This window comes from Diadema antillarum, unplaced genomic scaffold (genome assembly GCF_040938485.1).
Source record: "Diadema antillarum isolate AM-2024a unplaced genomic scaffold, OU_Dant_1.0 seq00000423_RagTag, whole genome shotgun sequence".
In the NCBI taxonomy this organism is placed as follows: Eukaryota; Metazoa; Echinodermata; class Echinoidea; order Diadematoida; family Diadematidae; genus Diadema; species Diadema antillarum.
This window is the reverse complement of record NW_027271406.1, coordinates 1,055,823-1,082,942: the sequence shown is the minus strand read 5'-3', so window position 1 is coordinate 1,082,942 and position 27,120 is coordinate 1,055,823. Positions and strand designations below refer to the sequence as shown.

Genomic DNA, 27,120 nt, shown 5'->3' with positions numbered 1-27,120 from the left:
AAACACTTTACAATAGATTACCAGACAGCAAAATCTTTCAATATGGGTAAACTCTTTCTGTGTTGTGATGCAGCGGTCAGCAGCGGTAGTGGCATAGCTCCCCCCATCGTCGGCTGGACGGTGAAACTTGATCAGAGTGTACACAACCAAAGGGGAAATTTTTCTCAGGACACATCCCACATCAGCTGTTTACACGCATTTGGCCGGGCGCGCGCTTTGGTCGCGTGCGTGAGATAGCTCTAGATCTAATCAGTGAATTTCTAATTCTGCTAGCTTGTACACGAACCATCCATTTCCCGTCGCGGGATCGACAAAACAAGCGAGAAACTCCTTCCTCTCCTCACTCCGGCGTGGGTCGTGGGAGCAACTAGCAGACAAACGATCTGTTTGCACCAAAAAATTGTGAGTTATTCTTAATGCACGGTGATTTTTGTCTATATAATGTCAGTAGTTTAGCATTAACAATGAAATGCAACGAAAGTTTTTATTTTCCATTTTCCCCCACCTCCAGCTACAGGTTGCTGAGCAAGAGTAGTATCCCAAGGCACGGGGTATCGTAGTCGTGAAATATTGCTGTGACCCTTGTGGCATTATCTCACACAGGCCCCTTGGCTCTTTTTTAGTATACTATTGTGTGCTTTGCTGTTTCCGTTTATACTTCAGTTTCTAAAGCCGCAAGCTCTGGCTATGCACGTTCTAACGAGTTACGGATTGATAACGGTACGTTCCGCTTTAGTAACTCGACATTGACTTCTGATTGATCGAGGCAGGGCAACAAAACTTCCCTCATTTAGAACTTGTGGTTGACCGAAAGATCGGTCTGTATCTGTCCGTCGGAGAATGTTCCGCGGAGACTTCGTCTGGCTTCACGGATCCCCTCCGTATACAGACCGAAGTCAATGATCCCAGCTCCTGTGTGGAGCAACGCGCACAGATCAAACGTTACGATAAACCAAATTGCTGACAGCTTTTTTACATTCAAACAAGTTTGACATGACATGACACATTATGCAGCAATATTTGGGGTTAATTTCTCACATTGTGCAATCGAAATACTCACAGTAACTCGGTTATGATGCAGAAATTTTATCCATATCGCAACATCGCCGTTCGCTAGCTGTAGGTCGCCATTTTGAATCTGTAAACCAATCACATGCGAGGTACGTGTTTTAGTAAAAAAAATACGTAGAAACTACCTCGCATGTGATTGGCTAATAGATTCATACTGTATGTTTCTACAGTTTGAACGTGACGACGCGACGGGCTGGTTGATATGTGTTTTGCGTTGAAAATTCTACCGAAATATTGGATTATTCATTAATCTGGTGAGTGTAGTCTATTCTTGAATAGTTGATTTAACTATTCAAGCTTAAATTTGCCGACCTAGGGCCGTGAATTAGACGCAATCGAGAAGGGTGAGGTACCTCACCCAATTTTCCATAGAGACAGTGGTTAAGAACATCCACACAGCAATGGGTACTGCAACCTTCCGTCTGTCTACGGAGGACAGCGTTAATGGCAAAATATAAAAGAGTCCTCCGGACAGACGGATCTTTCTGTCTAAACTTGTGGGTGTGTAGGTGAGTGGTGTGACATCTGTGCCTTTGTGTTTCTTTGTGTTTGACTATATAAAAAAAAAAAAATCTTCTTATAGATTCTAGTCGGTGTAAGACTGAGCAGCTGTTGACTAAGACCACAACTTACAAGAGAAGTGGGAGAGCTCAAATATCTTCCTTTAATAACCGCTAGAAGGGAAAAAAAGAATTGAAAAGGACAGTGAATCTATAAACTTACATTTTGTGCAGGACTTTTTCTGTAGGGCTAGACTCTAGTCAGTTGTTGTTTTAATCATATTGACATGGAACATGCATGATCAGTAATGCTTGGCCAGTTTCAATCCCAGAGACTCCAACTCTCCCGTTTTCGACGGGAGATCTCCCGCCGAAAACCCATTTTTTGCAAAATCTCCCGTTCTCCCGTTTGAAATTTGATTTCTCCCGCCCTGGCTCTGTGTCTCCCGTTGGAAAGGATTTCTTAGTTATTACTATCGTATGTTGAAAAAATAAGCCTTAGATAGCACCAGAGAGCATCTAGAACCCCAGGAACTTCGCACTTCGTACACATCAACTTGGAGCCTCCCGTTTGCTAGGGGTCTCGGGCGGGAGAATCTCCAGATCAGAAGGTGCTTGGGGTTGGAGTCTCTGCAATCCTGTAACGGTTGAAATGTCAGGTCAATGTATTACTAATAGAGCTAGTGGATTTTATTATTTGGCCCTAGAAATAGCCCTTTTTAAGTTAAAAGGTTCAGTGAAAACCTTGGAAAAGTGTAAAAACTTATCAGGACCAAGGTCATCATAGCGCTTCTTCAGAGTGAAAGAGGTGACTGATCATAGCTATGGGGATTTGTGTAGAAATGAGAAAGAGGGCATTTTCATCCAGTTTAACTTTACATTTCAAGGTTTTCCTTCTTACTGAGAAAAACCAATGTTTAATTATCTATTTGGTAGAATTAAATACCTTGAAATGCTGAGCAGTGCAGAAGTTTACTGAATGTGTGTGTACTCAAAGTAACATTGCTCTTCTAGCAGTCTAAATGAGTGTAAAATTTATAGGTCAATGATATAGGGAAGGACAGGTCCTTCGTATAATAGTAATACAAGGCTTGAGAACATGCAGCAATAGCATAGAAGACATTTGTAAATACCAATAGTGCCTTTTCCAATGAGTACAAAGCGCTTCATTAAAGAAAAAAAAAAGACTATCAGACGTTTAAAAAAAGAAAGAGATATGCTGGATTGTTTGATATCAACAAATTATAACAAGAAACAGAATGTTTTGTAAATTTTGAAAAGTGATTATTTGCCTTTGATGTGCTCTTACCCGTGCATGACTCAACGAGTGATTTTCATTTTCACACAGGAGTTTGTCATTTACTGTAAAAGTGGAAATTTTCGCAGTGTTGAAATTTTCGCGCATTTCGTGCTACCAGAATCTAGTGCGAAAATAAAAGCACGTGAATATTTTTGCCTGCCATATGTTCCTGTGCATGATGTCTTGATTCCGCAGAATTAAAAATGCGTGAAACTCCTCTGACCCGGCCAAGCGTGAAAAATTAGTCGCGCGAAAATATCCACTTTTACAGTAGTATAGAAATGCCACTGGCAAATTTTTGCCCAAAACATTCTTTTTAAAACTTATGTCATTTTGAGAAGAGGGGAGTTACTTTGTGTATGTGTGTGTGTATGTATACGTGCATGTATAATTACAATGTAATGATGGTATGATACAAGATGATTTCATGAAATGATAAACACTATATACAAATGTACCTCACTAAAGATGCAGGTGACTGCCTTGGGGAAAAGAAAATGTATTATATAGTCCTTGAGTTTAATGATAAAGGCAAACGTGCAAAGAATAAGCGGAAGGAGGGTGAAACATTTAGGTTGATCCCGAGCAACGTGATTAAGAAGCATGATATTAGATGGGATTCGTTGCATTTTGTTGCAATCCAAGACGATCTGATGTGAAGATCACGATTGATGACTACACTGTACTATTGTGTTGATGGTAGAAAAAAAAAGAGAAGAAATTGCATGGTCCTAAAATTGTTTACCTTTAGTGCAGTTACCACAATTGACCCCAAGATCTAATATGATCTGAATTTATAAGATCACCACGATTGTTTCACATTGAAGTCCATGATTTCAGTTGTGGTGCCAATCGTGATAGTGGGAATGCAGCTTAAACACATACACACCATATATCCCCAGGTACCTGTTGCATGCATTGGGACTTTATCAGCAGACAGATAGTGGGAATGGACACTGTAATTTGTTTACACAACAAACAAGGTCTTGTGTTGTCTAGTCAATGTTGAATACTGGGGGATTGGATTGCATGGTAAGTGCATGGACCTACTGTAGGTCCATGGTAAGTGGAAGGTCTGTTCTCTTTTTCACAAGATAAGCAAGCCATGAACTAAGCTAAGTAATTCAGTTCAATTCAATTCAATTCAATTCAATTCAATTCAATTCAATTCAGTTCAATTCAATTCAATTCAATTCAATTCAATTCAATTCAGTTCAGTTCAATTCATTTCAATTCAATTCAATTCATTTCAATTCAATTCAATTCAATTCAATTCAATTCAATTCAATTCAATTCAATTCAATTCAATTCAATTCAATTCATACATTTATTCAGTAATAAAAATTGTTTGGATATATATAGAATGTTTACAAAATGTAGCAGGTACAATTCTGAGAAAGCCAGAAACTTGTTAAAAAAGAATGTACCCTTTAAATAGTAAGTAATGTTTTCATGCCTCTGCCTATCTGAATGAAGAGTGCTCGTGGCTGGTTTTTCTGTCTGTCCATCTGTTCCACATCTAGTCACTGAGGTTACCCCAAAAAGTTCTGTGGATTTTCTGCAGAACTTGTGGATGAGCTGATTATTATTTTAGGGGGAAAGAATCTCTTGGGTTCAAAGGTCAAAGGTTAGACTGCAATTTGACTAAAATAGCCAAAGTTTGTAGTTCTCAATCAAATAAACTTCATTATGTTCATCTATAGGAAAGTCTAGGCGTAATGTACCAGCTGGACTGTGTGGAATGACCAGTGGTGGTAAAGGTTGTGGACAATCAAGGTAGAAAAAATGGACAATGATGTTTACAATGGTGGTCGCACAGGAGGTAGAAGGTTAAGGTCAAAGGTCACTGTACTTATTATAAAACAAACAAACAAACAAACAAGCACACAGAATCCAGCCGTAACTTGTGCTGGAAATGTTGTGTGGTTACCTTGAATTTACCTTGAAATGCCACACGTCCATCTTCACGTAGATAGATTGCAAATGTGGCAGGGTTTAGGGAGCTTTTTAGCCCATTAATAACCCAATTTAGACAATTTCATTTTGAAGGTGAGGAGTGTCTGTGACTGGATGACATCTTCTGGGAGTTTATTCCAGCTGTCTACCACTCGTTGGCTGTAGAAGTGTTTTCTTACGTCCAGTCTAGGACGTGTCTTTGCAAGTTTCTGGGAATGTCCTCGGGTACCTTGATATATTGTTTTCTGGAAGATGGAATTTGGGTCGATGTTGTCTAACTGTGTTATGATGCGGTACGCTTGAATGAGGTCGCCCCTCTTCCTTCTGACTTCCAGAGTGGTAAGGTTGAGTCTTCTGAGTCTTCTGAGTTAATGTATGGTACCAGGGTATTTACTATGATGAAAAGAAATAATTTGTAAATGCAGAAATTTTCCGATAGTTGAATTTTTGTGTATTTTGGGATACTTCTGCTTTATTACAAATTCTAAAACCTTTGAAAATATCTTCACAATTTTCTCTGTACATTTTGCTGAATGGGTTGACAGTTGCGCACTGTGAATTCAAGAATCCGCAAATATGTTTTTGAGCCACTCAGCACAAAAAACAAAAAGACAAAAAACTAATCAGGCAAAAATATCCATGTTTACAGCATTACATTTCCTTTGTGCAGAAGGTTAAAGATCTGTCACAGTGGCATGGGAAAACATGTGTGGCCCAATTGAATTGGCCTTCATTGGCTGCCCACCAGGGTACATTCAAAAAGCCATGAATAGTGCCCATGTACATAGGTGTGCGCTCATCGCTAATAGAAGACTCCCATAGAGATTCTTTGGCTGTATATGTGTACTCACACAGAGATTATTGATAAAGCTGTACACAATTCGTTACAGGGATTATTGAATATATGAGCCAGGCCAGCCTTACCACTCCATATCCCCACGCTGAGGACCGTGTTCTTGCGGCATATTCAGTGATTGCATGAAAAGTGGAGATATCCTAGTTGACTGTATGTAACAGTCACATTGCTCAAGTTGTTTTGACTGTCCCTCTCCATGAAATCTAACACTTGTCACACTTAACTGAGGTACTCTGAACTATTAACCCATTGAGGATGAGTCCCGAGTATACTCGGCCAGGTGTCTATGGGAAATGTGTGTAGTGGCAAAATCAGTCCTTCCTCAATGGGTTAAAGGGGTTGTATGGTATTGGTTGAGGTGAGGATTCAGCTTTTGACTTTTTTGTGAGATTCTTAGAAACCGCTTCATGTAATGGTAATGAGCATACAAAGGGGAATTCAAGGTTTATTTGATGAAAATTGATTTAGAAATGGCTGAGATATCCAAAAAACAAAGTAAAACAAAGTGATCTTAACATAAGGTGGGTCCCACCTTTTATTAGAATTTTTTTTTATATCTCAGCTATTTCAAAACCAATTTTCATCAAATAAACTTTGAATTCCTTTCAGAATTATAATTATGCTCTTCCATATTTCGTATGAGGTTTCTTGCTATCTCCAAAAAAAAAAAAAATCATCAAAAAACGTTAGAAACCTGAAGCCCCCATCTCAACTGAAACTACCATCCCTTTAAAGGTTGTTAGACAATATCAGCTTTACAGAGGATTGCTTGCACAGAGCATTGCTAGACAGAAAGGGAGAGGGGGAGAGAGACCACCCTATTCAGTAATATGCTATTCTGTCTGAGACATGGTGCTGGGTTTGTTTCTTTGTTGGAGTTTAGGAAGTTTGAATGCAAGGAGTGTACGTGATATGCATTCATTGTGTTGTTGCATTGTCTAATAAGCTGGCATAGAGTACCGGTAGCAAGCACGAGGAATTTACTCTGAGCCAGTTTGGAGTTAACTCATGCACATAGTACAAATAACCTTTCTTTTTTTCTCAGTTGGCTTACTGTCAAAATGAGGGAAGTTCCTAACGGTTTACAGCACTTCACTCGTTTTGAAAGCATTTATATGAAGTTGATTCATAAGGGAAAATGCAGTGAAAAGAATTGATCCTGCAAAAGTGTAATATTCCATGTTTTGGATTTAATGAGAAGTGCAACACAACAGGACAGGCTAGAAACACCGTTTCCTTGTCAAAAGAGTGAAAAGGTTGTATTCAATTTTGTTGTTCAGATTTATGAGGAAATTTGAAATCCTCCATTGGTATTTTTCATTCAGTGACTGTTTGAGTTGTTTTTTTTTTTCATACATGCATGGGCAACAAAGAAAATTCTACTTTGTAAAACAACGACAACAACAGAAGCCCTATAGGTAGTTTGAGCTACCCTTTACAATGGCAGAAAACAACAATAACAACAACAACAACGCATAGCGTAGCTGGCATGTTATTCATCAAAGGGATGGTATAGTATCGGTGGCGGTGAGGATTCAGCTTTTAACTTTTTGCGAGATACTTGAAACCACTTTATGAAATGTTCTCCAGAGCATGCACATGTATAATTCTACGAGGAATTCAATGTTTATTTGATGAAACTTGGTTTTGAAATAGCTGAGATATCCAAAAACAAAGTAAAACGAAGTGATCCGAATAAAAGGTGGGTTTCACATTTTATTAGGATTGCTTTGTTTTGGATATCTCAGCCATTTCAAAACCAATTTTCATCAAATAAACTTTGAATTCCTCTTAGAATTATATGCTATTTCATATTTCATGAGAGGTTTCTCATTGTCTAAAAAAAAAACCAAACCACCATCAAAAAACGTAGGAAACCTAAAGCTGCACCTCAACTGAAACTGTGCCATCCCTTTAACATGATAAAGTCATTTGAAAAGCAGTCTGCCTGTTCTGTTCCGTATTGTGGGGCAGGTAGAATCCTTGTAGGTCCATGGTTGAAGAAATGAAGGCTAGTCATAGCCTTTGTGCCTGCATAATACTGGGGTGGGGAAAGTCACATGGCCAGATAATGATGAGTAGAGAACGAGCATTGCATTGTCCCTCCCTCCCCTCCCCTCCCCCCCCCCCCCAAGACAAAGATGATAAAACCCCCCAAATCGGGTAATAAAAGACAGAGGTTATAAAAAAAATGCTTTCGGAGGTGGATTTTTGTGTGGGTATTTCACAGGGTATTTCACAGGGTATTTCAGGGGCAGATCCAGGAATTCTGTAAAATGGGGGGGGGGGGGGGCATCTTTACAAAATTAAAGGGGAGTGCACACACCCCCTCCATTTTTTTTCTTTTTAGTTCTTTTATTTTAACAAAAAATGGGAGGGGTTGCACGCCCAGTGCGCCCCCGCCTGCATTGGCCACTGTATTTGGTAAATGCCTATTAAAAACTGAAGCATCTTGCTGCCATTGTAAATATGCTTTTGTAGAGCAATCTCTCACAAATATTAGCTCTGTAAAGCTTGAAATTATTACCTTTGTCAGGAAAGGAGGTTATCTTTTTGTTGGCATTGGTTTGTTTGTGTGCAAAATAACTCAAGTTGTGTACAGATTTGTACGAAACTTGCAGGAAAAGTTGATAATGACACTTGTAAGGAGCAGATAATTAGATTTTGGTAGTAATCCAGGAATTTTTGTGAATTTTTGAAAATTTGTTTATCATTTGGCAAAAAAGATCAATGAAATTGGATGTTCAAGCTGCATGAGGTTTGCATGCACCTATGCACACTAAAGCATGTGCTCTGCTTGGGCGAAGCACCGCGCAGCTGGAAGCTGATGATAAACGAGAGGCTTCTTGGGAAGGGAAATTGGCCAGTTTTCAGCATGCGTGTATGGGTGGAGATGAGCTGCTTGGCACAGCTCTCAGAGTGCTTCCCTAGTTTGTAACGTGGCAGTTAGATTCTAACTTAAGATTCCAAGACACTAGTCTGTGCTAGGATTTGATTAAGTTCAATATCAATCCTGCATGCTGCTAGTAGATTTCAAATGATTTATTTATCTTTTTTTTTTTTTAGGGGGGGGGGTTTCCTACTCAACCATCCCATTCAAATCCACAAATTCTATTTTGAAAGCTTAAAAAAAGGCATTTGTGGCATGAAAAGGAAATTTCCATGCTCAAAATGATGTTAATGTATATATGTCTGATGCTAATTGTAGCAATTTCCAGGGGCGTAGGAATACCTGATTTTGCGTGAAAGGTTGTTTTTTGAGTAAACTCTGTTGGAAAATGGGTAAAGCTTGCAATTTAAACAATACGTTTCTCCCCATTCTGGCATTAAACTGCACTTTGATCAAAACAAGTTTGTCTATCTATAGATAAGTCTGCTTCTTTTATTTACCAGCTGGCTCTGACTTTGAGAGTCAATCCTCTTAAACCTATTATATAACAATAATCTTCTTGGGAGATTTAAGGGTATTCTACCTTAGTAGCTTTTTCCCTCTTTGGGGAGGAACTGCCATTATTAGATAAAATAGCACTTTCAACAATCTGTTTGTACTAGTTTTGTTTGTTTTTTTTTTCTCTCTCTAAGGGTAGGACTGTTGCGCAGATCGAAAATTGATTTTTTTTCCCCTACGATACTCGAAGTGCAATCATGCTATTTTCTTTTTCATTCCACATGGAATTTGTTAGAAGTGGCAATCCATGCCATTTTTTTTTCAAGTTAAAATAGCTGTAAATAAATGAGATATGAAAGGATATTCAAATAGTACAAGTAACACAAAATTGCATGAAAAGTAAGAGAGGTACAGAATCACAGAATGTCGCATGGTCTATTACTGAGCAGTGATGTTGAACCCAACCCAGGAAGTGTCAATGATGACATTGTCATGGCCTCACAAAACTAACTGCACACATATCTTCACATTTAACCCATTAGCAACTGAAGATTTTGTATATAATGGCCTGGGGTTCCCTGGAAGGTAATAGCAATATTGCTCTTATTTCATCAACTTTCAAAATGATGTAAAATAGCTCAGTGCAAGTTTATTTTTGTCTATTATAAAGATATGTTTATTTGAAAGCTTATTGAGACTTTACCAAGAGAATGGTACGTGTTTCACAGAATAATCATGACATACAGTACTTTTGTTGACATTTGACCTCTTTAGAATTAGAAAATTATTCATTCTATAAAATATGAAAACAAAAATGGTAGAGCATAAAACATTTATAAAACAAAACGGACAGGCAGCTTCGGGCATTTCAGTTGCAAATGGGTTTAAAAGCAGAATTATTGCTCTGACATGGCAGACTTATGAAAAAATGCTCCTATTAAGCTTATGTAGCACTGTTCGCAAGAGATTAGAAGTGCATTGATCTTAACTAATAATATATAAAACAATTTCATGTACAATGTATTGTGTTCAACTTGCCTTTCTTGCACTAACTGTAGGTGTTACTTTAGTCTCACTTTCATGTTCAGCCTCTTATCAGAATACCATGTCAGATTTACCATTTACAGTGTAGCGGTATACAAGCATATTATTCATTGCAGTGGCAGTTAAAGTTTAAATTCAAGATTCGTCCTGAGATATAAAGTAACAAATAGACTACAAAGAAAAAAAATTGAAATCTTAAGAGAAGATCTGATGTGAAATTTAATTCGGAAAAGAGAATCAAAACCCAAGTTACTATCAAATGCCTGCACGCCAGTTTCTAGATTTGTCTTTTGTGTGTACTGTATATGATGTGCATTATGCAGTAAATGTGTATCATTTTCATTCGTTGACAACAGCACTATGCAGTTTTGTTTTTATCATTGTTCTATTTTTAGCAGGTTTAAATAAATGTGACCTAGTCCGTGCACCACAAAACCAACAAAAAGTCACGTGCACTGATTTTGTGTCATGACTCAAATTAGGTGAAATGGGTCAACCCATCCAATCTTGAGTTTTTTTATATTTTCTGAAATATTGAGCAAGTCTTCTTCTACATTATGCTAAATTATGGGATCATAAAACGAACAGAAAATTAGGTTTTTAGCAGTTTTTCTTGAACATATTTATTTAAAAGAATAGGGTGATTTGGTGTGCTGTACAGAATCCCATTTTCATTTCTTAAAAACCCTGTATATAAACTCTTCACTTTCAACTTTAATAACTTTAGAAACAATGATACTACTGAGTTTTAAAAGTTGGCATTAAAGGGATTGTATAGTTTTGGGTTGAGACATAATTTCAGGTTTCCAACATTTTTTGGTGAGATAATGTGAAACCTCGTATGAAATATGAAAGAACGTGTAATTCTATGAGGAATTCAATGTTTATTTGATGAAAATTGGTTTTGAAACAGCTGAGATATCCAAAAAAGAGCAATTCTGATAAAGTGTGGGACCCACACTTTATTACGATCGCTTTGTTTTGCTTTGTTTTTGGATGTTTCAGTGATTCCAAACCCGAATTTCATCAAATAAACTTTGAATTCCTCTTAAAATGGTATGCTCTGTACTATTTCATAAGTGTTTTCTTGGTATCTCGCAAAAAGTTAAAAGCCCAGTCACAATTCTCATCTCCACCAATACTGTACCATCCCTTTAATCATGGACAGAACGTGTTAATGAAGCATGCTCAATTTAAGCTTAATCGGATACACTGTAGTCCCTTCATCGTTGTTGCTTCAGCATTTTACATCCTGTCCCTGTACTTCAGAGCCTCTTTTCTCAGTTCACACTTTTCTGGAGTGTGTGCTTTTTTTAGAAATTTTACAATATTACGAAAGGTTAGGAGAGTCCATTTGAATTAAGTTATACATCATTTATGGTTTGGGTTTAGACCTAATTTCTGGTTTCTCATTAATTTATTGTGAGATAATGAGAAACCTCTTATGAAATATGAAAGAGCATTTGTAATTCCATGAGGAATTCAACGTTTATTTGATGATATTTAGTTTAGATTGGCTGAGATATCCAAAACAGAGCGATTCAAATAAAGTGTAGGACCCACCTTTTATTATGATCGCTTTGTTTTACTTTGTTTTTGAATGTTTCAGTCATTCCAAACCCGATTTTCATCAAATAAACTTCGAATTCCTCTTAAAATGGTATGCTCTGTACTATTTCATTTATAAGTGTTTTCTTGGTGTCTCGCAAAAAAGTTAAAAGCCCAATTCTCATCTCCATCAATACAGTACCATCCCTTTAAAGTCTGCTCTTTCAGAAACTGCTCTTTACTAGGTGTCAGTGTCTGGCGACTCTTTGTTGGTTTTGACTATTGTGATGCAGGGTCCAATACGAGTTTATGCAATTGTACTTTGGAGCTTCTTTCTCAGTAATACACTTTTCCAGAGCATATGTTTTCTTTTCACTACTCGCATTTAGATAGATGAGGAGAGTTCACTTGAATTGAGTTACACTTCATTTTAAAGCTTAAGGTCTACTCTTTCAAAATTATTCTGTCCTTAACTAAAAATCCATGTCTGGCAACTTTTTGTTAGTTTTATGGTGCAAGGTCACATAATTATAGTGGGGAATATGGTGCTCTCAGGACAATCATGAATACGCTATGCACAGGGTTGTTCTCATTATTCAAAATTTGTTTGCTTGCCAAGGATTGTTTGCTCAAAAATTCCTTGTTCATGCCAGTTCAGAAATAATGCACCGAGACGATGAAGAAATAAAAGTCCAGTCTTTAAGCCCCCCCCCCCCTCCTCCCCTACCATCCCCCCCCCCAAAAAAAAACCCATTGATTTAGGTTTTGTGTCAGTCATGGTTTCTCCTTGTGCCCATGCCACCAGTACAAATAGTCAACATTGTATAACCTTAATCAAAGTGATTCACACACTAATTGATTTTAGGGTATTGGCAATGTGATAATGTAGAATACTTTGCTACACACAGGTGTTAAATTCAAGGTCAGAGTCACAGACTTATGAACATATTTACGTTCCACAGCATCCATATGAGTATACTATGCATATTCTCAATTTCTGTCTTTCTTGTCACACATACATTGTACATGTTTGTACAGTAGTAAATAGGCGTGGTCAGACTGGCAAAAGATCAAGTCTTTGTGATCTTTGATCATCCGTTCAAACTGGCAGTGAAACTTCTTGATCTTTGGAGCAAGAAGTTTGGGTCATCAGTGCGTGCGTGTGCGCAAGAAAGAAGACAGAACGTATCATTTGCTTCTGAGGCCATGTCCGGAAACAGTTAGTGGACTGGTCACATGACAAAGTTTTCAAAGTTTCAGCTTTTAGGGTTTACACTAGAAGAAGTTTGGCGGGGGTGTCGAAATATCCCTGGTTTCAGTGGGAAGTTTAGCAGAAAGGTTTGTGAGAAGTTTCATGGAAAGTTTGCAATCACACCGGCAAAACTTAAGGATCTTTAAGATAGCAATCTTAATTCTCAGTCTTTTGCCAGTGTGACTGTGGTTATGGATTGTGAAAATGAGAGATACAGTCTAGATGCATACCGTGTAGCTGTAGCTGTATGTTACTTTTCCATACATTTGTATACAAGTTACAGATTTCACAACTTTGAGTTTGTATAGCCCGCTTTTACATTGTTCTATCCATAAAACTTTAATGTGTTTATCTACTAATGTGTACATTGTAAGTCACACAATTCCATGGCATTCCCAAAACAGTGTTTTCATAGACTACTACTTTAGAATAAGATAAAATGTAATTGTCACTATAGGAACAGTTGAATATACTGCTCATTACAAGGTCCTAGGAGAAGAACAGGATTATATTGTTCTGAGGTACAAGTGGTAAACTGACCTATGGAGGGGGACATCATAGAAAATGTAATCATTCATAACTTTTGAAGGGACTGTTCTATCTTCTCCAAACTTCACCTACAATTGAGCATCATTCCCCTTGAATAAGCAGCAAAATTTTGAAATTCTAAGACTTTCTTATATTTTGTGCAATTTCTATGAAAATCTCATAGTTCTGTTTGTGTGGTTTCCATCAAAATCAACAAGAACATCAAGTGGATTTTCCATGAAGAAGTTATGTGATTGCTTTCTCTGTATGAGCAAATTCTTTTCTGTCAGATCTGGCTGAGATATGTTGACTTCCATCACATTTATACTACTTGAAATGATGATAGATAGGATAATGATCAATGATAGGTAGGATATATACATACTGATATCGAAATTGACCCTTTTCAGAGGCACTTCACTCCCTGGAGGGCAATTAATTATAGATAAGATGTAGCTATTCACAGGAAAATTAGCAATAACCTGTCCAGTGTCATTGAAATGGGAGGGGATGCTTGTTTACAGGAAATTCAAGTGAGTAGTTTACTATTCTAGACCCTGTGTCCTCATTTCCATGATATGTTATCAATTAATCATGCCTCACCTGCCTTTAAATCCATGTATTACCTTGTAGAAAGTCTTGCGCAGTATGAAAACGTAGATGACTTGGACCTTTGTCCAAGGTCATCTGAATCTTTTTTAATTAAAAATGTATCAGGCTGATTGTTATCTCTTCTGGCATTGGATGGCTTCTGTTTTGAATCTTTTATAGATCTAATTCTGCTCTTTTGTCTGTCCGCTCTGGTGCAGCTTTGCAGTGTAGCGCTACTGAATCTGAAGCAGCAAACAAGGGAACCGTGCATCAGGCTTTATTAGGAACCGTGCATTTGCCACAGAGCAAGCGAGGTTTGACTCGTTAAAAAGAGTTGACCTTGGGTGATGATAATTTTTATTGACTGCCACTTGCCCTGCTTGCTGTAGGACCAGGGAGGTGGAAGAATTTTCATTTTCGGTATAAAAATTTGTAATGGTGGCTTGGAAGACTATATAACACGTGGTCTTTCAGAGAATGGGTAGTACACGCGTGTATCATGCATTATTTGTTTTGCAGGAGACCTTTCTCAGTGGAATGCTCCAAGAATTAAAAAAAAGAATGAACATTTTGTTTTGAGAGTTCCCAAAAATATACACTCAAGATTAATCAAACGCAAGGAAAAAAAGAAAATGTTTTACAGCCAGCTGCATCGTTCTAATGTAGTTGTATCATGCCATCTGTCAGAAAGCCTTTAAAATGATTATTTCTGTTCGATTTGTCTGCGCTGGCCTGCTACTATGCATGCTGCACTTTTACTGTCATAATGATGCAATCATGAACATGGTTAGACCCACAGAAAAGTGTTAAAATTCATATGAGTAGGTTGTATGTCATGTTCATATTTCTGTATGTTTAACTGATGTATTCATGCAGTCTTTATTACTTATAAGTAGTAAAAATCATGCTCTTCTACAATGTATGGTCTAAGTGTCAAGTGAATGGATGCTCACAGTTCAAGAAGCTTGACACCATAAAATCTCTGTGTGTGATCTTTGTATCTGACGTAGGTTCATCACCACTGTTACCCACATCTCCTTCTTTTCGTTATTGCATCTTTTGTATGAGTAATTACACCCTGCTTCTGCATCATTGTTGCAGAAATTTTCATGTCTCAGTATTGTCTCTTATAAGTTTACCATGTGATCCTCTCTGATCAGAATGAGTTAGTTAATATGTTGTAAAACTAATCACCTGGCCACTAATGTCAGCCCAGCTCCAACATAGTACTCATACTAACTGTTTGTTAGACATCTACTATGACCCATTTGCCAGAGAGTAAAGACTATCTTTTTTTAAACATGGCATGGTTTCATTTTACGTCAGGGCTTGAACCAAAGGCTAATGACATAACAAAAACTGATAAAGGTAAATGGTTTTAGGAAAGACTGTGATAAATTACCATCCAGTTAAATTCTGTGCCATAATTTCAAAATGTAGATTTTAAGAAAAAAGAAAAGTCCTGGCATCATGCTCTGAAAAGCTTGGATCCATCAGATGTTTTTGTTGTCAGTGAGCTATTTCTCAATAAAGCAAAACTTTAAGAACAATGGGTCTTTGAAAATTCAATAGAAAGAATAAGAAAGTTACCTGTATTTTTTGTTCTTGTTTTGTTTTGCTGTGTGTCATTTCCTACAAATAAAAACCAATGCTTCCAGAGTAGTTGATGGCATGTTTGGTTTCCTTTCTGTCTTGCTCAGACAAAGGGACACTACCTGTGGAGTCTGAAACATTGCTATGATAAAGCGATTCCAACAATAGCAAGTGATTCTTAAAAGAGCATACCAGAGATAACACATGAATTGTATACTCCCTGGCAGGTCTGTTTTGACTAGCATGAAAATAACTGTAGCTGTGGTAGGAAGTCTAGAAGCATTATCTAGGGTAAAGCTGGAATTTCAATTTCCTATTTCAAGTGCACAACTTTTTTTTTTTTGGTTGTCTTCGATTGGTATAACCTGTTATGACCTTTATGTCAGTCATCTTCTTTATATAGATCTGCCTGCATGTACGGTTCACTGTAAACTGGGACATACTGTAAAACTAGGAATGTTTGTGCGTGCATTTTAAATTTGTGAAAATTTCATGCCGCAAAAATATTGTGTTTTACAGTGTAAAAAGACATGTAGAATGCTTCATTTTGTTTAGTATGAGTACACCACATCATGTATGATTGTTGTGTTATTTTGACTGTCAATCTTAAAATTGCAAATTTACAGTAATGCTGTATTTATACTGTAACTGTAAGTGCTGTTTGCTCTGGCCAGGCACCTTGTGTGGTAAACCATACATTGTAGCATGAATGAGCACATTTGCTTTATTAAATTATTTTGATTTGTGATTTCAATTTTGTTGCTCAAATACTGGAAATGAAAGGGGATAGAGGAGGCAACATAGTTGTGGGTTTATGTGTTATTGCTTCATTGATATCATTATATGTCATGACATTCATATGTCACAACAAATTGATTTTTCTCTCTCCTACCAGACCACCATAGCTGGCATTCTGGAATGACATATCACATGCACAATGGCTATGTACAAAGTTACCTACTCTGGGCTGGATGAGAAGTGCAGTGGTAAGCTTGAAAGATATTTTGTTTCTCGTGTTTTCTTTGTTATTTTGTACGTACATGTATGAATGTGTGTGTGTGATTTTGTTGTTGTTGTAAAGGATGGTAAAATTTGATATTCCGTGATGAATTTAAACTTGAATTACCCTTTGAAATGGAAATATTCTTACATATATAATATGTGATTCATTGCATTAGATTTTGTGTGTGTGTGTGTGTGTGTGTGTAAATGTTGTTTGGCCTGGATCTACATTTGTATTTGACTTTTGAACCATGGATTTCACCATGGCAGTTCAAGTTTATATCCTAGTGTTCAAGTGGAACTTTCCCCAGTACTGGAAGGCAAGTTTTCCCTAATGCAAGGTTGCAGGTACCCATGGATTTTACATTGCGGGATTGTCAGTGTCATGCTTTATGCATTTAATCCATCATATTCATCTTGAGATGGTAACTATTATGTAATGGCTGGGTTGTATATTTGAAATGGAAAATGCACATCCCTTGCAGATGAGGCATCAGTGTATGGCATCTTGTTAAGCTGCTAATGTTGCTTGTCAATGCTATGACTGTCCCGGGAATAATTCTGCTGCAGAAATTATCACCGTGTTCTCAGTAAACTTGCAATTCTCCAATATCGGAGAAAGATTTCAACTTGTTGTGGTTGTTAAGTCTGCACAAAATCAGAAAAAATGACATGATAAGTTATCCTACTTGAGACAAAAACATTGATCTAAATCTTCTAAGACCTGCTGCCAAGTCAAAGTTTTGTGGTTGATAATATTTTACTTGAGGAGTTGTTAACCAGGGGTGAAGACCACAGATTGTCACCTTGTGGTCCTTTATTCAAATCCATGGGCAGCCGTGGTTGTGCCCATGCTCGAGGTGCCTTGTCCTCGTTGGCTAGTGTTTCGGAGGGGATGGGAGCCATTGGTCCTGTGGTTGCTTGCTGATCAGCATTGGATTGCTTCCGTAGCAGCCACGTCAGAGAAATCCAAATCTCACAATCAAAACTTGTTTGCTCTTTCCCGGTCCCTCAGACAGGTATGTGGCAAGGGAGAGGTCTTCCATGCACTTTGCTGCCAGCAGGGGCCAGCTGATGGTACTGCACAGCCTCATCCGAGAGAAGGCCCCAGTCAATGCCTGCACAAGCATGGGGTACACGCCCCTTCACGACGCGTGCTGGACCAATCACCCCTACTGTGCAAACCATCTGATCAGGGCAGGGGCAGAGGTAAAAACACAAGTCATTCTTTGGATTGCAGGGAAAAACAAATCTATACCCATGGATTTGCCCTTGACTTGTATCAATTGTACTAGGTGTTACAAAAAACATTTCCCACCTTTGATCCTTAATAGTTTGAAAACTATATATCAGATAACACTAGTGTACAATTTAGTTGGAGGCGATTTGAATATGAGAGCATGAATCAGTTTCATTATATCCGTGATTAATTTTAAAGTTATGTTCCAGATTTTGGTCAAATTTGAACCCTCTGTACAAAATTGAACTTTACACAGGAACCGATGATGTGTATATGAGTGTGTGCTTACAATAACCCTGAACAATAGATATGAATACCATGAAAAATTCTTTATAAATAATTCATGATGGATTGCCCTGGGCACTACTTGTCTGAATTCATGGTAAAGGGTGAAATGCATGCACATGAAGAAAGTAAGCACATATTTTCATGTGCTTGCATACACTACATTTCAGACTGACTGGAATAAAGACTAGATGTGACAGTGGAATTTCTCATGAACGTGTGTAGTAGACCATTCTAATCCTGGCCATTGTTCAGGACCATTGTCTGGGTGTTAAACACACACTCCCATACATAACAATTGACTCCTGTGCAAAATAAAAGTTTTGTATAGTGGGTTGAAAATCGAGCAAAATCTGAAACCTTTAATAAATCTCAAATTAAATTAAACAAATGCTTTCATTTTCAAATCACCGCCAACAAAATTGTACACTATTCAGCTATTGCTCATACAAATGTCAGTGTTATCTGCTATATAGTTTTTGAACAATTTAGGATCAAAAGTGGGAAATGTTTTTTTTTTTGTAACACGTAATATGTATAGTGTAGGAAGAGAGGGGTCCAGATACTTGTGAGTCTAATTCTTAGATATCACATGGCATGTTGTCTTGCCTTTTAAAGTTTTTTAGACACTATTGTGTCTCACACAGCCCAGAGGTGTTGCTTTGGCGGGGGAAAAAGTAGAATAGAATAAGAGAAAAGACAACAGCATTTCAAATCAGAATTGGGCATATTAAGAAGTGATATAAAGGGGAAAAAATCAGGTTGCAATTATTGATTATGCAATATCAATATCCTGATACTGAAAGGGATAGCAATGGACTGACCACGCAGCGGTGACCTATACTGTGGTCAGAATTAGAGTATGGAGGTACTACCGGTAATACGATAGCTCCCGATACCCTGGAAACTCATACCCTCGTTGTTTAATATTTACAGAGCTGCTTCCATATTATGTACAAAATTTTCAGATGGCATGTTTACATGTGACGTCTTGTTGCTGTAAGCAACTGATTTTAAATCAATGTCTTTGACCCTGTACTCAAGATAAATGCAATGAGCACGGATGGGCATACACCGCTGGCATTGGCGAGTAGTGTTGGGAGTAAGGACTGCGTGAAGTTGCTGCTGGACCTGGGGGCAGAGGTCAACGTTGAGGATGACTCTTGCTCGTCCCCGGTGCACGCTGCAGCAGTAGCAGGTGAGCTGCGAGCATCCGAACAGGTCTGGGTAGGATTTATGACCTTATTAATCAGGGATGCAGACCTTGTGAAAAGCATTGCAGTAATTCGAGGGATGATAGACACATTTTTGTTGTTGCTGTTGAAAAACAAGTGAACATTTTTGCTTTACCATCAATAAACATGTGTAGTAATACAATTTGCAGAAAAACAGTAGTTTCCATGAAACCTTTAGTATTTTGGCAAAGAAAAACAGTACAAAATACTGCAAGAAATGTAGCAGTCAGCATTTCTGATTAATGTTTGTGCTATCTATTTTTAGCTCACCTGAGCCAAAGGCTCAAGTGAGCTATTGCGATCGCCCTTCGTCCGGCGTCCGTCGTGCGTCGTGCGTCGTGCGTCGTCCGTCGTCCGTCGTGCGTCGTGCGTCGTGCGTAAACTTTTTACATTTTCATCTTCTTCTTGAAAACCCCAAGACCGATTTTCATCAAACTTGGCAGGTAGCATCCCTAGGGGGTTAGGAACTCAATTTCTTAAATTGGGCACCATGCCCCACCCAGGGGGCCCCCAGGGGGGCCCAAACCCCCCAAAATTAAGGAATCTGTAAAAATCTTCTTCTCTAGAACCAGAAGTGATAGAGCTAAGTTAATACTATGAGTTAGTACATTGATGACTGTAGTTTCAAGTTTGTTCATGGCAGAATCAGGGGTGCCCCCCTTGGGACCCAGGGGAGGGGGGTGGGGAAGGGTTCTAATGGGGCCTAAATTGTACATTTTCATCTTCTTCTTGAAAACCCCATGACCCATTTTCACCAAACTTGGCAGGTAGCATCCCTAGGGGGTTAGGAACTCAATTTCTTAAAATGGGCACCATGCCCCACCTAGGGGGCCCCCAGGGGGCCCAAACCCCCCCAAATTAAGGAATCCGCAAAAATCTTCTTCTCTAGAACCAGAAGTGATAGAGCTAAGTTAATACTATGAGTTAGTACATTCATGACTGTAGTTTCAAGTTTGTTCATGGCAGAATCAGGGGTGCCCCCCTTGGGACCCAGGGGAGGGGGTGAGGAGGGGTCCTAATGGGGCCTAAATTGTACATTTTTATCTTCTTCTTGAAAACCCCATGACCCATTTTCACCAAACTTGGCAGGTAGCATCCCTAGGGGGTTAGGATCTCAATTTGTTAAAATGGGCACCATGCCCAACCCAGGGGGCCCCCAGGGGTCCCAAACCCCCCAAATGAAGGAATCTTTATAAATCTTCTCTAGAATCAGAAGTTGTAGAGCTGAGATAATATTATGAGTGAGTACATTAATGACTGTAGTTTCAAGTTTGTTCATAGGAGATCCAGGGGTGCCCCTCTTGGGTAGGGGGGGGGGGGGTGGTTGGAAGGGTCCAAATGGGGGCCTGAATTGTACATTTTCATCTTCTTCCTGAAAACCTCATGATGGATTTTTGTCAAACTTGGCAGGTAGCATCCCTAGGGGGTCAGGATCTCAATTTATCAAAATGGGCACCATGCCCCACCCAGAGGGCCCCAGGGGGCCCCAATCCCCCCAAATTAAGGAATCTTAAAAAAATTGGGCCCTTATTGTACATTTTTATCTTCTACTTGAGAATGCCTGGTCAAATTTTGGTAGAGCTGTGAATAATTTATATTAGTGACTGCGTGAAAGGTGAACTTGCGATACTCAGGTGAGCGCTAGACCCGCGGGTCTCTTGTTTAGATAGTTTTATTATTGTTGTTGAATTTCAAGAGTTGTTTGACATTTGAGAAATTAAGAGAAGCAAATTATCATTAGATAAAAAACACAACAACCACCAACACTGCAGTGCCTTCTGTAACACATTTAATTGCTATGTATCATCTCCAAGGTGAGAAATTGTTAACTTTTCTCCTTGAAATAATGGGCTCTATTTCTCAATCCGTCATCTCATTGTTCTTCGATGTGAATTTGACCTTGGGCAAAATTGTTGAACATACCATACACATATATCCCAACCTCTGGCAAAATTCTTTTACACATCCCGACTTGCTGCATATTATGCTTCTGAAGTGTGTGGTTTGTGCAGTTTAATGCACCATATTTATGTACACTGAAGAGATATAGTGAGATTAGAACTTGTATGGACGTACCAGTATAATCTCTGTAGCCTGCAGCAGCCTGCAGTTTTATGGTAATTCTTTTTATGGTGTATAATTGCATGCCCTGGATGGAGATAGTGTGGTATATGGCATACAGGGTTGGAAATGAAAAGAGGGTAATGAATTTCATCTGCACATGCTTTGTGTCTCTAGATTGTAGAGGCTTTTCTCCTGAAGTGGGATGTGGGAGTTTCCATTTAACCTGTTGCCCATGCATAGTGTAAAAACAAACAAACTGTATTCATCTTGTTGTACCTTATTACCTGTGGATGTTTTGATTCCTTAGTAGAAAAGTTATGCTCTTTGCAATATTTACCCTCTACAGGAAAATATCAATTCATTGGGTTGTTCCTTTACAAATTGGCAACAAACCAAGCTGGATTATTGATATCATCCTGTCATATGTTAATGAAAAAAACAAAACAAAACAAAAACAAAAACTTATACAAATGCCCTGTCCTAATGATCTATGAATGCAAGAGCATGTTGCCTTTAGTTTAGCTTAGTTTGCTATTACCTGTGCTGAAGTGATTGTAGACAATTTTCACAAGTTTACTAGTGGAACTTTTACTGTATTGGCTGCTTTCCATTTGACCTCAACAGGACAGGCTTATTCACTCAGCATATCAATCTCATATACCATAGCTACATAATGTATTAAAGTGATAAAAGTGATGTCTGTGAAGTGCTGAAATGGATGTAGTTTGCATGTTTGCAGTCAAGTCTGAAAGTGAGACTTCTTTCATATTTTCTTTTCTTTGTTAATCGGTCACTGAGTCAGGATTCACAACTAGGCACTGTGCCAGGAACAAGCAGTGGAATTACATACACTGTGCAACACAGGGAATAAAGTGGAAAGCACTAGGGCAATTGATTTGAATAGTGGATCATTTTACTATTTTGATAGTTGATATTAGTTTTTATAATGTTCACAGTATTGCTTTAGAGCTGGCAGGAATTGATGAGACAGATCGCCCAGTCAATTGACAGTATCGTTTTTCCTTGCTCAATTTTTATAGTCTTGATTTCTGTTCATCCCCCTGCCAAAAAAGGAAGAGAAACAAAACGAAACAAAAAAGAACTAAATCAAAGCTTGCACGAACATATGCTGTGATGGAGCTTTGGAAGTGATCAAATGATTGCGTGGTGCATACCTTCTGGATTGCAATGAGACCAAGTCTATCTGAGGGAGAGAGGCACAGTGACGTCCAATACTTGCTGCACAGATATGTGCTACCAATCATATCTTAGCTATGTTATAAACAGGTGTGTATAGTGTATTTTGTTTTTGTATGAAAAAGGAGAAGCCGTCTGAATGCATACTTCCACTTCCAACAATTGTTCATCAGGTCGCACTGAGTGTCTGGAGTTACTGCTTGCATCTGATGGAAGTCTGGACAGCACAAATCCCTACTACGGTACTCCACTTCACGCGGCTTGTGGTGGGCCTAGCGTCGAGTGTGCCTCACTCTTGATTTCCTCAGGTCAGTGGAAGAGGATCAGGGGACAGTAGCTATGTGAACTAAAAACACTCTTGAACTCACGCAAGTTTTGACCTTTAATTTGATGGTAATCTTTAATATGATTTCTGCTTTCTTCTATAGCTTATCAGTGGTAGTCTTTATGACAAATTGCAGGTTGTATTTCTTTAAAGGGCTGTTTCCTCAAAATTGCTTAGGATGGCAGAAATTCTTCAAAAGGTTTCTTCAAGCAACGGACTAATCTAGTATCAAATGTTCAATGTCACTCGTTTGATGGATTTAAAAGTTTTGCTGCAAAGATGGTTTTCTCTATTGAATCAAAGCGTATAGTTCTGTGCTTTTTGTGAAGGTGTGTTTGTATACAGAGTAGTGTTTTTATGAAAAAGAAGTTTGCTCATTTCATTGCAGTCAGTAATTTGTATCTTTTCTTGGCCCATTGAAAATACTTTCAGACCTTCCAGTGGGTGAAGGTCCATTTCTGCCCATATACTTCCTTTTCTCTAATCATGTAATTGCTTTTTTCCTGTTATTTAACTTCACTCCTGTAAAGACAGTGACAGTTGACATTGTTCATTTATTTTCCATCATTCACTGGAATCGAAACATAATCAAGTATCCGAGTCCATGAAATTTCAAAGGGTATTCACTGACTTCTGATCATGAAAACAAAATATCAACACTTCAGTGTGTGTGTTGTCTGCTAAATTTGTTTACAAGAATGTTTTTACACAAGACATTCTGCTCAAATTACACAAAAGACAATGTGTCAATTCTACCCATAGACAAGGGATCTTTGGCTGTCTTGCATGCTAACCCATTTTTGTGCATTCTTTCATATCACACTGTTGCACATTTGATACTACTGTAGTATTCCTTCCGTCCGTCTTGTCGATGTCAATGCAGGAGCAGACGTGAGGAGTGTGCGGAGGAGAGACCTTCAAACCCCACTGCATGTGGCCGCCGAGGTGAACAGTGAAGGCCTTGTCCAGCTACTGGTGTGTAATGGGGCCGACATCCATGCCCGGGACAAGCAGGGCAGGAAGCCTGTTGACCTGGCTCCAGGGGACTCTATCACCCATGGTCTGCTCCTAACTTTTATGAGTAAGTTTTCATGACTTACTAAACTCCTCAAAATAAGTTCTGCAATTAAAGTTTGATGTATCATATTTCTCTCATATTCGCATTATCTCCATTAAATATGACATAAGAAAGCCTGATTAATTATCTTTAAAATGACACATCTATTGCTATGATTGGGTGTTCCTGGAATGTGCAAAACAGCTGAGTATAGGGACAGATCAAAAGTGAAAAGTCGCAACAATTCTGCTATTGATAATGTACAGTTTTGATGAAAAAAAGGCCACTTGATTAAGCAATGCTGGAATGAGAGCACTTTCAAAAACTCCCATTTCCTAGACATTAGATGACTGTTTGGTCAACCCTTATGTTTAATTTTAATCTGCAGATACTACTGCAGTTTTTAATTCATGGATGAAGCCTGGGATCTAATGATAATCTCACAATGCATTCTTTTCAAGCACATTCCTTCCCTGAAATGATAAAGCAAATGGGAATTGAATACTGTTTGACATAACACAATTGCTCTATTTTGCAACATTTCACATTTGACCTTTCCTCATACTCAGTCGTACTGTGCATTCCAGGAATGCATAATACAAACAAGTGAGTTGTCATTGTAAAGAAAATTAATCAGGCTTTCTTATGATGTCATGTTTGAATAAAATATTGTAGTTTTAAGAGAAATATGAGACATCAAATTGGAATTGCAGGACTTTTTTTGAGGGGTTTAGTACTAGTTGGTTTCATGAAACCCTTAGAAGACAAAGTACTATGTGAGAAAAGGTCAGACTCATTTTGGTCTGGACACTAATTTTGGTGCTATTTCATCTATTCAGTTTTCACTATTAGCTCAGAAATCTGTCAAAGTTTACCTGAAGCTCTGGCCATGTGACTTCAATTTTGATTGATTTTTCAAAAGATATTGGCCCAAACAACACCACTCTCTGAATGGGCTATGGAGACAATATTTGCATCTGTATGCTCAAGGATCATAAGGAAGGAATGAGTACTGTAAAAGTGGTTTCTTTCGCGTACAGAAACTTTCGCGGTTTCCATCGGTGCCGACTTTTTCGCGTGTGTTTAAATTCGCGGTCGGTAATGATAGCATTGTAACAAGCGACGAGTTCAAAACATTTTCGCGTGATGTTAAATTCGCGGTTCAACCTCAAAGCGCGAAAATAAAACCACCGCGAAAGAAACCAATTTTACAGTAGGTATCATAAACACCTTGAATTGTTTGGGTTGGGGGGGGGGGGGCGGGAGATTCCTGATACAGCAAAACTTCATGTTATGTGTATCATTTTTATGCGGGATTGATTTCGAAAACATGACAGAGTCAAGATTTATCCTTGCAGGATGATAATAACGCAGTCACTGTGGTTTGTCTCACTGGCACACATGTGTAACCTAATGTATGTCTAATCTCAATGACCATATGTACATATCGTGTCGCAAAATTACCCTGTCATATCTACACCAATTCGTACGCATGCTTTACTGTCTGTACAGCCAATCCGGAGAGCTTGACAAGCCTATGCAGGAATCAGATTCGTGCCAGTCTCGGTCGGTCGGTGCGAGAAAGCCATATCAAGCAGCTGGAAATTCCTCAGCCGTTGCAAGAATTCATCATGTACACGGAGAAAGTCCCTTCAGACGGCAGTTTGTGAATTTCTACCAACTCAGGTTTGCCACTGGGTGACACTACCCTGAGCCGTAGGGGACTGTGTCTGGTAATGACTGCTGCTGTGACAGCCCTTGAAACACAAAACTGGGCTGATACCAGTTGCTTTACGACTTTTACAAGAGAACCGCCACAAAGTGAACAAACATTCAGTTTACTGTGCCATAGCACAGCTGCTAATCTGCAATTATGAAGAGGTAAAATGTATTTTTCCATTGATCATGCTCAGCTCTGTAAAACTTACTGTTTTTTCTCCGCTAATTTTGCGTAAATGTTCAACTTGAGTATGCCGACAAAAAAAGTTATCCATGAATTACACCTTGATAGCCCGTCCATTTTTTTTTCCGTTACACAATGTAATGAGTGTTCCACCTTAAAAAGAATCAGGACACTAATCATTAGAGGAAGCTGTCTGCTCACGAAAGAAGCTCCACTCGCTTGCCAAATATTATTTTAGTTGAGAGGATTGGACCAACACTCGTGTCTTTCTGCCGATTTTGGAGCATATATATACCATTTTTCAAATGCTTTCTAGTTGCATTAAATTCAAGAGAAGCTAGCCAGCGAGAGCCAAGTCGTAGCAAGAGCACCTGTGGAGACCCATCTGAATTCCCTAAGACAAGCCTTTGACATGTTTGTTAGTATTGTTTGGTAGTGAAGATCATCACCAATCAGTAGAGTTCTTTTTGAAAAAGCTTGTGCATATAAATTTCACACCAAGGGCAGATATACTAATCCAGTGACTCCGTTGGTCGAAGTGACTAACTGACTTGTGCAGTGACAGAATAATTCAGTGTAGACAAGTGGAGGACCCGTTGATGTAATGCTCACATTTGTAGATCTCAAGAAGGCCCTTGCTCTGATGTGCTCAGCTTTGGCTCTATGTGCTTGTGATCGCTGGCACTAACAACAGCATCAGGGTCTTTGAAAAAGGCTCCAACATAATATACTGTAAAATTGGAAATATTCGCCTGAATAATTTTTCACACTCTGTCGAGTATTGAAGATGAAAGTGTATTCTGTGTGATTTGAAGTCTGTGGAATCAAACCATAAAGTAGTATTACATCCAGCAAACAAAAATAAATCCTGTGTTTTTATTTTCGCGCGAGTTTCGTGTCGCACAAAATGTATGAAAATTTCCACTTTTACAGTAAGGCTCTGGCACTGGATTTTTTTTTTTTTTTTTTTTGGTCTTCCAGTTCGTCAATATTTTAATGTGTGTGACAAGTCTTACTTTAAAGCAACTCAAAATCTGTGCCAGTATTCTGCTTGCATGGTAAATCATGTGCCAGTGAGATATACAAATCATTTTTGTAGAGAATTAGGAAGAAAAGCAGCTGAGTCATGCTTTCTTTGGATGATTAGTTAGGATTTCTGACAATTTATGTACATGTACATCATTT

At 38.5% G+C, this 27,120-nt stretch overlaps 1 protein-coding gene across 1 annotated transcript; it reads left to right on the top strand.

The window, feature by feature from the left end:
* Positions 1-292: 292 nt before the first annotated feature.
* On the top strand, positions 293-25,702 carry LOC139732463 (uncharacterized). Its single transcript, XM_071643326.1, has 7 exons — positions 293-402; positions 16,523-16,613; positions 17,645-17,838; positions 19,199-19,352; positions 22,824-22,958; positions 23,859-24,056; positions 25,545-25,702. Exons 2-7 carry the CDS (start codon positions 16,565-16,567, stop codon positions 25,700-25,702), a joined length of 888 nt encoding a protein of 295 aa, XP_071499427.1. The 5' UTR covers positions 293-402; positions 16,523-16,564.
* The last annotated feature ends 1,418 nt before the right edge of the window (positions 25,703-27,120 follow it).